Source organism: Brachycentrus maculatus, unplaced genomic scaffold, assembly GCF_059751285.1.
Source record: "Brachycentrus maculatus isolate JH-2025_06_01 unplaced genomic scaffold, ASM5975128v1 h1tg000071l, whole genome shotgun sequence".
NCBI classification, from domain to species: Eukaryota; Metazoa; Arthropoda; class Insecta; order Trichoptera; family Brachycentridae; genus Brachycentrus; species Brachycentrus maculatus.
In genome coordinates this window covers 215,373-227,200 of record NW_028280825.1, presented here as the reverse complement: position 1 = coordinate 227,200, position 11,828 = coordinate 215,373, and the positions used below count along the sequence as shown (strand labels likewise).

Below are 11,828 nucleotides of genomic sequence, written 5' to 3'. Positions count from 1 at the left end.
ATTCCCAGGGAGGGTCAACTAAATATAAGTGATTTTTTCACTCTAATATTTATTCAATATTACCCTGGACTGGTACCTGAAGCGGAGGGCTGATCACCTTTCCTTCATGTGTTAATGATGTGATGCAGTGCCCTATACACCATTGGGATGCGGATAAGGGTTTGAATGAATGAATGAATATATTATTGCTCAATTATCACACATATTTACTTAACCAATTAGATTTTAAATTCTAAGACAATATATACAAAAAATGGAATTAATAAGAAATTGTTGGTGTGCATATTATACTAATTATACAACAGGCACTGATAAATTTAATTGTTTATATGATTCAAAATGTTGGTCAGGTAGGAACACTATAAACCATTAATTTTGATTTTAAAAGAAACAATTGAAACATGAAGTTTTGAAGTCTAGATAAAATTATTGTATTGTGATTTTTAAGAAGAAATTTGATATTAATATGGCTTTATCGTATGCCGGTTCATCAATTTCATATTTACATCAGCCCGTATATGCTACAAAGAGATTGAAAAGAGGTTGGTATTTTGACATTTATTATCGGTATAATTGAACCACATTTGGTAAATTTATTTATCTCAGAAACGATACATTAAAGAGGAAATTATAATCATGAGTCTGGTTTATTTTTAAAATAAACAAAAATATTTGTATTTTTTTTATTTACACAAATATTTCAATTTCATACTATTTCTGTCAACCTAAGCGGCTCATTATTAGAAATAGGTATCAAATTGTGGTAGATTAGTGTTATAGATTATGTTCAGCTCAATGTCGAAAATTGGCATCTATACCATACATAGTAAAAAAATACACTCCTGTCCTCTTTGCAAAGGGAAAAGAGAAACTAATATAATTAAGAAAAAATTACAATTAAAATAAAACCAAGCATATTAGACACTCAATCCTCCTTAGGTAAAGTAAATACTTGTTCTAAGGTAGGCAGCATTTGCTAATTTTAGATTCTTAGTGGGAGTTTTGTGGTTCAGTCCCACAACCATAACTTGACTCCTAATTTCAAATATTAATATCTTAACATAGATGAAGAATAAAATGGGAATCTGGGTATTTATAGGGTTTAAACTTATAACTTCAGTTCTGAACTGAATACTTCTATAACTCGGTAGTGTAAAGGTAAAGGGGTATATCTGTCTCAGACCAAATTTTACAGGCGAGCAAAAACAAACTTGTGAAATTAAATATTTTTTCAGGTGGCAAATGTACATATCTTAATAAAACTAAATCAGTATTGTAACTACAGCTATATCCTTCGACCAGATTATGGAATATACTATTTTAAACATTTTGTGGAACAAACTTAGAAAATGAAATTTTTTACAGATATACCCCTTTGCGATTGCACTACCGAACTTGACTCCTAATTTCAAATATTGATATCTCAACATAGATGAAGAATAATATGGGAATCTGGGTATTTACAGGGTTTAAACTTATGACTTCAGTTCAGTTCATTTCAGTCCCACTACCATAACTTGACTCCTAATTTCAAATATTGATATCTCAACATAGATGAAGAATAATATGGGAATCTGGGTATTTACAGGGTTTAAACTCATGACTTCAGTTCAGTTCATTTCAGTCCCACTACCATAACTTGACTCCTAATTTCAAATATTGATATCTCAACATAGATGAAGAATAATATGGAAATCTGGGTATTTAAAAGGTTTATGAAGTACCAAATTGGACGTTTAATAAATCAAATTTGACGTTTTACAAATGGACATTTTATTGTATTTTATAAAAATGTTAGAATTTTTTAAAATGTTTTGAGAGTAGTACTCATGATTCAATGAAGTACTGAACTTGTCTTAAAATTATGACAGCCCGATTTGGTTTGTAAAATGTCCAATTTGAAGTGAAAAACCCATATGAGCACGTTATGTAAAAATGGTTTTGATTTTAAAGCTCGGGACAGGCCATCCAGAGTGTCTGTCCTATCAAGGCCGTCACAACGTCGCCTTGAAGAGTTATGGAATGAGAAAGGGCACACTTTACCCCCTCATTACAGCAACAACATCAAAGGCGCACTTGAAGCCAACTACTTCGTCACACCAGAGTGAGAATTATGTATTTGTTTTAAACTTTAAAGTGTATGGGGCTGCTCATCTGGCGGGCTTGGCTTCTCAACCAACGGGCTTAACATCCCAGCCGGCGGGATTACCATCACAGCAGCGGGATGACATCCCAGTTGGCAGGATTGACATTTTAGCTGGCATGATTAACATCCCAGCCGGTGGAATATACATCGCAGCCGGCTGGATTGACATCCCAACCACGGGATTGACATCCCAGCCGGCAAACTTAGCTTCCCAGCCGGCGGGCTTGGCTACCCATCTGACGGGCTTGACTTGCCAAACGGCAGGCTGTCCGCCCACCAAGCACACGCAGGCTTGGCTAGGATAATTGCTTGATGTGATATGACATATGGAGACGCCCACGCACCGTATTAAGCTGCCGATACTGCAGCAGCGCATACGAGAACCACGAAAACAGACAGACACCTGTAAAATATTGTTTCGCTCATACGAAAAAATTGTTGGTTAGCGATAATAAAACTTGATGACTTAGAACGCAAAAATACGAAGAACAGTGATAGCGAAATATCTTGAATAGTATTTATATTAATATTATGTTTTTTTTTAATAGAAATTTTGACCACATTTAAGAAAAGTTATAATAAACATCAAGTCAAAACTTTTTATTATTCTTTTGATATAATTTTATAAAGAGTTTTTTTTTATTATTATTTTTTGTATCTCTTTAGACAAACCGAAGATTATTTTCGGCATCGTATGTCAGATAATTTTGGTAAGAAAAAGAAGAAGAGAATACCCACTGCAGAAAGAAAACAATGGCTGTCTGAATTCTCTTCACAGGTATATAAACTTCAATGATTTATTTTGTATAGTGGGTATTTCAATTCTTCCACAACAACGAATTTGATGTCATCTAGTGGATATTTTTTTTAATTATGTGACTGGATATAATACAATTCATAAAAATGACTACGTTACGTTGAACATTTAATATGCATCTAATTATTAAGGTATTTTAAAACATGGACGATAAAAAAATTGGTACAAAAATATTATATCGTCCATGTTTAAAATATTTTCAAATGGTGTCTTTTTTTCTTATATTGCATAAGAATTAAACAACTATGGTTAGCAGGTTTTTCCAATTAAATAAAAACGTATCCTAAGGTTATTTCCAAGAGATGTTATCATCTTCTACTTCTTCTTTATCAGCCCTCTGACCTCCACCGATGGATATAGGCCTCTCCCTTTTTTCCAATTCCTCCGGTTGGTTGCTGTTTTCAGGCAGTTTTTACCCCCCACAGCGACTTTGTCATCGGACCATCCCTTTTGGAGTCTTCCAACACCTCTTTTGTTCTCCCAAGGTCTCCATCGTAGAATTATTGGGATGTTATCATAGAAATATTCTCTCTCTCTGGTCTCAACCCTGCGGATTGGTCTGTAGCTACTTATGACATTTCTTTCGCCATTCTCGCCTATTTTCAGAAGCCCTCTTCAGCTTCTCATACGTCGAGCAGCCCATGTCTTCGTATAAGTCGCTTAGGTATTCGCGTCGTGGGCGTCCTCTGGCATTTATTTCCTCGATCATCCCCTCTATTATTTTGTGCAGGAAACCCTCGTGTCTTAGCACGTGGCCGATACATTCGGCGCGTCTTTTGGAGATAGTCGCGAGAGAGTGCTTCCTTTCTTTGATTAATCTTAGTACTTCGTCGTTGGAGATGTGGTCTCTCCAGGATATCCCGAGCATTCTTCTGTAGATATAAGAAATATTGAATTAAACCATTTTTTAAACACTTAGGTTGCTCGCCATCTATGCGAATGGGTGATTGAACACAGGGACCATGGACTTTCTTCAGAACAGAACGGGAGGCTCAATATAAAGAGTATGGCTGACACTGTTTTGGAAAAGGTTGCCAGTATTCTAGGTAAGAACCAAAAAATCATTAATGTTTTTTTTTCTGATAGAGTTAGGCAGCTTGTGCACTACACGGAATTTTACCGCCCGGCAGTCCGGTTTTTAATTAAAAAAATAAAAATAAAGCGGCTACGACAGTTTAGCGTGATCGATTTACGCGCACCGTGATCACGCACCGATCGAGCACACCGATCCGAAGAAAGATGGACAAAAGCACAAGCCAATCCAAGCCGATCGTTGTTTTAAAACGCTAACTGACGTGCCGGACGGTAAAATTCCGTGTAGTGTACAAACGCCCTAAAGAAATGTCTTTTTTCCATCCATAATCGTAACTTAAATTTTTTGAAAATCACGACTTATAACTCACGTGGATATTCACATGCATATAGATTTCTTTGCATATAAATAATAAATAAAACCCTTTGTGCATAGGGCACTGCTTAATATAAACGCAGTGTTATCTTGATCGTTTACACATGAAGGAAAGGTGATCAGCCCTCCGCTTCAGGTACCCAGTCCATGGTAATTTTGAATAAATATTACAGTGAAAAAATCACTTATATTTATTTTACCCCCCTTTGGGAATCGAATCCGGGACCTCCAGAACGGTAGCCGAGCGTGCTGACCATTACACTACGGAGGCGGACATTCTTTGCATTGTTAGTATATATTTAAAATTGGGTGTTAGATAATTGGGTAGGTACTTTGATTACGTTATACAATGCTTCATATAATAAGATTCTTTGACTTCTTTCTTTTTAACTTCAGTGTTAGAATCTGGTGAGGTAACAGGCGTTTCAGATAGTGAATTACAGTAGATAGAGAACGCATTAACCACGCAGTGTACGATTTTAACTTTCTTTTATAGAAAAATATTTTGGATGTTCTTATTATAAACAAATATTTAAATTTCATACTACTACTACTACTACCATCACGCCGTTTCCCCGCAGGAGTACGCAGAGAGGATGGAACGCCACACTCTTCCGTCCTGACATATACTCCTCGCCTTCTTCACAGCCATACATCTAGTCATACATGCCCTCCGATTACGCAGACTTTTGACACTGCCAGATTTTAGGTTCTGATTGATCTGATCGTGCCAAGTCTTTCATTTTTTTTTTAAATTTATTTGTTTTTTATTTTATTTTTTTAAATTTCATAATAATTGAAAAATCAAAATATTCGTTTTAAATATATATTCTTTTTATCTGAAACCTGATCGAACTAACCACTCCTTTATTCCGCCTTCTCGCCTTACTATAAATATTTCTGTATCAAGTTTAGTACCTATACATCCCTGAAGAAAATAAGGTATTTGTCGAAAGCGATCACAGAAAGCGGTGTCAGAAACACATGGCAATGCGTTAGTGTACCTACCATGATATTACATATCAGAACTACCAATTTATCGTGAAATGTTTAAACTATTTGCCAAATTGACATCTGTTACCGTAAAGTGGTCTGGAAAATAAAAATAACGTGTGTAAAGTGATCACTTAAACTAGCCTATGACGGTCGTAAGCCCCGTAAATGCCTAGACTTCCATATTCTTATTATTTTTTGACATCTCATCAAAGATGAAGAAGAATATGGAAGTCTGGGAATTTACGGGGCTGACGACCGTCATAGGCTGGTTTCAGTGATCACTTTACACACGTGTAACATTCACCAATTCTACCCATTATTGACAACCACACTACTCAAATTCTTGGAAGTTCTATATATATGAACCAATTTAGAAACATTGTTCTTGAATCACTAGAACTTCACTAGAGACATCTATTGGTGAGATGTAAAGAAGCTTTTTACTAAGCAGAAACTCTTGTATGTGAGGTCCGGATCCTGGATTAAAATCCGTAAATGCCCAGACTTACATATTCTTCTTCATCTTTGATAAATAATATGAAAATAACTCCTGTAATTGGAGATAATCCAGATTTTGTGAACAAGTATTTGGACACACTCAAAATGTTGTAAAGTTCCATATTCTTGTTCATCTTTGTTGAGATGTCGAAAAGTAATATGAAAAATCACGATGTTTCGCTATTTGACAGGCCAGAAGAAGCCATCCAGGAGGGATAAGACTCGCCTCGCCCGGTTCATGCTCGCTGTCTCCGATAGGGTGGCGATGTGGGTGGAAGGGGTTGTGAAGGAAGCTAACAATGGCTCGAGGGAAAGCCTGGAGACCGTAAAAGAAAATTAATAGCCCGTTATTGCCAGAAATCTTGTGAAGATAATCGATTAATAGCGCGTTATTACCTAAAAACTTATGAAGATAAACGATTAATAGCCCGTTATTACCTAAAAACTTATAAAGATAATCGATTAATAGCGCGTTATTACCTGAAAACTTATGAAGATAAATAGATTAATAGCGCGTTACTACCTGAAAACTTATGAAGATAAATCGATTAATAGCGCGTTATTACCTGAAAACTTATGAAGATTATTAATTAATAGCGCGTTATTGACCTAAAACTAATAAAGCTAATCGATTAATACCGCGTTATTACCTAAAAAAATATGAAGATAATTGATTAATAGCACCTATAAATTTATGAAGATAAATCGATTAAAAGCGCGTTATTACCTAAAAACTTTTGAAAATAAATCGATATATAATAGACCTCCAAATTTGGCAATTATCTCTTTCTATTTATGCCGATCTTTTACAATATTTTTTCAAAAACTTAAAATGTATGATATGGCTTGATTTGATAAATTAAAAATGACTAAATTACTACATAAATTGCGTTTTATTATTTGAAATACACACACTCACTATGTAAATGCTCGTCAGCTCAATTTAATTTTTTTTAAGTGATTCATCGATTGTTTAAAATAATTTTGACACGATTAATCTAAATATGAGCGTGTTTTTACATCACAGGTAAACACATATTTTTATTGACGTTATTGGCAGTGCCATCTGTTGAACTCAAGAACAACATACGCAATGCTAAACATTGCCCATGGCTCAATACATAGATTCACGCCAAGTGCAAAATAAATTAAGGAAGATTTATTTTCAATCGGTCTGTGTGTTTGTGATATATTTTTCACATTTACCTTCCCTTACTATCCTTACTATCCTACCTGCAGACAAGCCTCTAAAAATAGAGGCTTTGGGAGTTATTCCTTTAAAATTAATATTATATGTGTGTGTGAAATTGCAGTTGGTTACTTTTTTGAAATGCATGCTTGAAATACTTCGCTCTTCCTATCAATTTAAACGACAATATTCACATTCTTCAAGGGTACCGGCTTCACGAGTCTGAAGGAAAATATGTGGTCGCGATATTGCCCTTGCGCTGGTTTTTAAAACTTGTTGTTTTGGACCCAACTCGTTGTGCGTACGCGTTACTTACATGCAATTATTGCATATCACAAAATGTATGCACATCAATAAAGTGCATCCTGTGGCCTTCTGCCCTTTGTATAAAACGGTCGCCGGATAATCTCAGGAGTCAGTGCAGTTTTGGAAGACTTCAAAGTAGTTCCGGATATCACAAGATGAATTCGTTTGTGAGTATTTTTCTACACTTAATCTTTTTCCTTTTTTATTTTTTTATTTAACACGCTTTGGACTGAAAAGGTATTTCTACCCGTTCGGTCGATTGAAGCTTAACGACGGGAAGGGTATTTTTACCTTCTGTGCCGACCTCATTCAATCAGAAAAGAAAGGATTACATATTTAACGTTTTTATATGAATATTATGTACTAATCTCTCTGTTATAACTAGATGTACAAATTTGTCAAATTCCGTCGCCAGCGCGTAAAAAACACCCGTCCGAAATGTGATAGTTACATTTTTAAATACAATTTGCATACATTTCTACTAAATACAATCTTACGATTTTAGTTGCGCTGAGCCTTTGCCAAAAAGAGACTGAGCTCTTGTGCTTGGAGAGGAGCTTTTTCTTCTTCATTTTTTATAATCTACAAGACATGTACCTGGCCACCAGGGGCGTGACTTCTATATAGGCAGAAAAGCAGTGCCTATCATAACTTACCCGCGTGACATATAAAAACGTAACCAGTACCTACCCTACCTCACTAAATAGTACCTAACTTACCGTACTACCTACCTCTACTGCCTACCCTAGTAAGTAGTACCTAGCTTACCTTACTACCTACCTCTACTGCCTACCCTATTCTTATTAATTATGAGATGTAATTATAAGATTAATCAAAATTATAATAACGTGCTATCTAATTATCTCTGCACGCCACTGCTAGCCACGCGTTGCTGCGGCTGACTGTCTAAATGGAAAAGAAAAAATAGATAGGACATTACATGATTCTGTATGTGCATGGTAACTTGGATTTTAAATGATAATATATCTTCAAGAAAGGATATTAAAACAAATTATTAGGCAAATGTGGTTGGTAATAGATGCAGAGGAAGACAAAGGAAAACTTAGCATGATCAAGTATTTCAAATACTTGAAATGGTCAGGTCAGGAGTCGGAATAATCGGCGTGTATGTATTAGAAGATGTATAAAAGGCGAAGATTGTGTACAAAGACAGATTGGTGTGGCGTTCTATTCTCTCTGCCCACCTCTGGAGGGAACGGTGTAATAGTCAGTTAGTTAGTTAGTTAATATATCTCTACATCTAGAATTTATATTTCGCTGTAATGGGTTGAAAGTTGTATGTTAATTTTTCAAAAGAAGGAATAACTCGCAAAGCGTCTATTTTAGATGCTTGTCTAATGGTAGGATAGTAAGGATAGGGAAGGTATATGTGAAAAATACATCACAAACACCCAGACCAATTGAAAATAAACCTTTCTTAAATTCATTTAGCAATTGGCGTTTATCGAACTCGCGACGCCAGTTTCGCAGTCAAGAGTCTACCCAACTACACCACGGCACCTGTCGTATGTTTTATATTACCTATACCTTCACTAATTTTTAAAGATATAGATTGAAGATAGGTTATTCTTGAAAAAAAAATATTCAAAAGATTATAAGGTGAGAAAAAATCCATTAAAATAAATATATTCATACTTTGAACCATTTATTAAGTTTAAACGCCCGCAGTGAGTTACAATAATTTTTGCAAATATAAATATCATTGTTATGTCAAAATATATTTTCTTTTTTAGTAATTTTCATTGTTACGTAATATAAAATTATATGACATTTTAACATAATTCCACGATTAATATAGACGAGAATGTACGGCAATTTGTCTACGCGATATTATATTACGAGGTTTAATTATTTTTGTTAAAGAGCGTAAAATACAAAATTTAATGTTCTATTCTACATATTATATCATTTTGCACTTAATTTCTCTCATAAGAAAATTTATTTTGCCAGATTTGCATAGTATGAAAATAAAAGTCAGTGATATTTTGATGCATACTTAATAACAGACTGTCATACCGCTTCCATAGCGGTAGGGAGGGAGAATAGAAGGCCACACGCCACACCGATGTATCTATGCTATGGAACACTTTCCACATGATTTATTTATTATTACTGGCTCAAGGTCAATAAAGTAACAAAAAATATTTTTTTAAATAATTAAAACTATTACTAATACATGGCAAAATATAAAAACAATAAACAGGTATAATAAATAGGCATAGGAAGCATGTTTTAAAGAAATAAATTAGAAAAACATAAGGTAATAAGCATATTTAAAATAAACAAATGAGAAAATATAAAAATTGAGGAAAAAACTAAAGGTAAAAACAAAATAAGTTAATTATCACATAAAAATTTTATTGTAATATCAAAACAATATTTTACAGGTGTCTGTTTTCGTGGTTCTCGTGTGCGCTGCTTCAGTATCGGCAGCTCCATCTGGCGCGTGGGCGTCTCCATACGTCATATCACACCAACCAATCATTCTAGCCAAGCCTGCGTGGGCTCCTCAGGTCACTGGATGGGAATCCAAACAGGCCGGGTGGGCGGCACAGCCGGCCGTTTGGCAAGCCAAGCCTGCCGGATGGGAGGCCAAGCCTGCCGGGTGGGCGGCACAGCCGGCCGTTTGGCAAGCCAAGCCGGCTGGATGGGAGGCCAAGCCTGCCGGGTGGGCGGCACAGTCTGCCGGATGGGAAGCCAAGCCCACCGGATGGGAGGCTAAATCTGCCGGATGGTCAGCGCAACCCATTTCTATCTCTCACGTTCCTCTTAAGGTAAGTACCTACATATAAGTACATAATATAAATATCTGAAGATTTTTTTTATAACGTTTGATTTAATAACTTATTACTTTGGTCTACCAATGTGTTATTTGTGTAATGAAATCGCGTTTAATCACCTGATAACCAGATGATTTTTTTATAATTTGAACACGATGAAAAATATTAAAGTATCGGTATCAGAAGCAAACTTAGAATTAATCTTTTTAAGAGAATGTTTTTATTGGTACTATATTAAAACTAATATAGTAAGCCATATTTCAATATAATAAATGCCATTTGAAACCGTGAAACCAAAAGAATGCAAAGCAATCTTTTTAATACAAAAAGATGTGAAAATTGTGTGTTATCAATGCGAGATTTTTTAATCAAATTTCACTTGTTTTAAATTGCTCAACTCGCCCATTGATTCTCCGGAATTGCCAGAACGTATATGTTTTAGTGTCTCCAGTCGAATCATCAGGGCATTTGACACCTTAGCGCTTCCCACGAGTAGACCAAACTCTAAACAATGTTCCTATATTTATCGTTCATCAAAATCGGTTAGCGATGAAAATGAGGATTTTGGAATATTCAACACGACATTGTCAGCGCTAAGATCATTTAGATTTGTAAGTTGACATTGATATCGTGTTGTGTCCCTCTACAATTTGTCTTTGACAATTGGCTTTGATATTTTCCAATTTCCATTTCCCCTTTTCCTCCCTCCCCCTCTATTAGGTATTTTTTTAAATGTACAATTTTGTAATTGAAACAGTACAAGTACTTGTTTTACCCGTATATATGAATGACTCGATGTTATCTGTTTTAATAAATTTCCAAATAAAAAAATACTTGGTAATATGCGCTGGTCATTTAATTTAATATCTTGGTCAGATGGATATCGTTGAAATTCTGTCCATGTTTTTAAAAGTTTTTGAATGCAATATAATAGAAGGCGTATTTTTATAGGTGAAAAAATTTAATTGTGTTTTTTTTTAGACTCTCTGGAGTCCGAAGGTGATCGCAGCTCCTCAGTACATTATTTCTGGACACAAATACATCGCCCCTGGACTCGTATCGGCCCATCCCTGGTAATTAATCCTCGATCCGCCACTGACCAATGACCGTCAACGGACTGGAGCGCATTGTCAATGTTATCCTTATTGACGTCAACTTTCCAACCTGTCTCCGATCAACATCGATTTCATCATTGGACCGGTTGTAGGTTGTTCGCCAATAAGAAACAAATAAGACTTCTCCATAGGAAAAATGTACATTGAAGACTGATGAAAAATAAAGTATTTAAACAGCGAAAAGGCTTTTTACTTTTTGATATTGTTCCGGCTGAAGTTTATTCAAATAAGAAGTATCCGTTGTGTAAATTACAGATGCTGGGAGAAATTAAGGTTTTTCAGGATTTTCACACCACAAAAGTTTAAAAAAACAATATTTTTGACCACATAATTTAACTATTAAGCACCCAAGCAGTTTTTTGAGAAATATTCACGCACCGTAGCTGTTATAAAAATATTATATCCCTAAAACTAGTTAACCAGTGAGTATAAAATAACAAGCATTAGTATTTTTTTCAATCATTTACAAGATATTTATTTACATGAAAAAAATTTGTACCTAATTCTACAACACGTTGAAGTTAAAAACTTTAAATAATAAGAATTACATAA

General features: G+C 35.0%; 2 protein-coding genes across 2 annotated transcripts; both read left to right on the top strand.

Annotated features, from left to right (window-relative positions):
• The first annotated feature begins 381 nt into the window (after nt 1-381).
• LOC148311142 (uncharacterized) lies at nt 382-6,459 on the top strand. The gene is made up of 5 exons (XM_088257097.1): nt 382-542; nt 1,954-2,104; nt 2,813-2,924; nt 3,883-4,009; nt 6,057-6,459. The coding sequence occupies exons 1-5, from the start codon at nt 467-469 to the stop codon at nt 6,203-6,205; spliced, it is 615 nt and encodes a 204-aa protein (XP_088113223.1). The 5' UTR covers nt 382-466; the 3' UTR covers nt 6,206-6,459.
• A 971-nt stretch (nt 6,460-7,430) lies between these two features.
• On the top strand, nt 7,431-11,451 carry LOC148311141 (uncharacterized). Its single transcript, XM_088257098.1, has 3 exons — nt 7,431-7,527; nt 9,769-10,155; nt 11,143-11,451. Exons 1-3 carry the CDS (start codon nt 7,516-7,518, stop codon nt 11,236-11,238), a joined length of 495 nt encoding a protein of 164 aa, XP_088113224.1. The 5' UTR covers nt 7,431-7,515; the 3' UTR covers nt 11,239-11,451.
• Nucleotides 11,452-11,828: the final 377 nt, after the last annotated feature.

What these genes read in the sequence shown, in the direction of transcription:
- LOC148311142 (XM_088257097.1), top strand. Translation starts at nt 467, where the DNA reads ATGGCTTTATCGTATGCCGGTTCATCAATTTCATATTTACATCAGCCC. An exon ending in AACTACTTCGTCACACCAGA is followed by an intron (nt 2,105 to 2,812) that starts GTGAGAATTATG and finishes GTATCTCTTTAG; the next exon opens with ACAAACCGAAGATTATTTTC. An exon ending in AAAGGTTGCCAGTATTCTAG is followed by an intron (nt 4,010 to 6,056) that starts GTAAGAACCAAA and finishes GCTATTTGACAG; the next exon opens with GCCAGAAGAAGCCATCCAGG.
- LOC148311141 (XM_088257098.1), top strand. An exon ending in TCTCTCACGTTCCTCTTAAG is followed by an intron (nt 10,156 to 11,142) that starts GTAAGTACCTAC and finishes GTTTTTTTTTAG; the next exon opens with ACTCTCTGGAGTCCGAAGGT.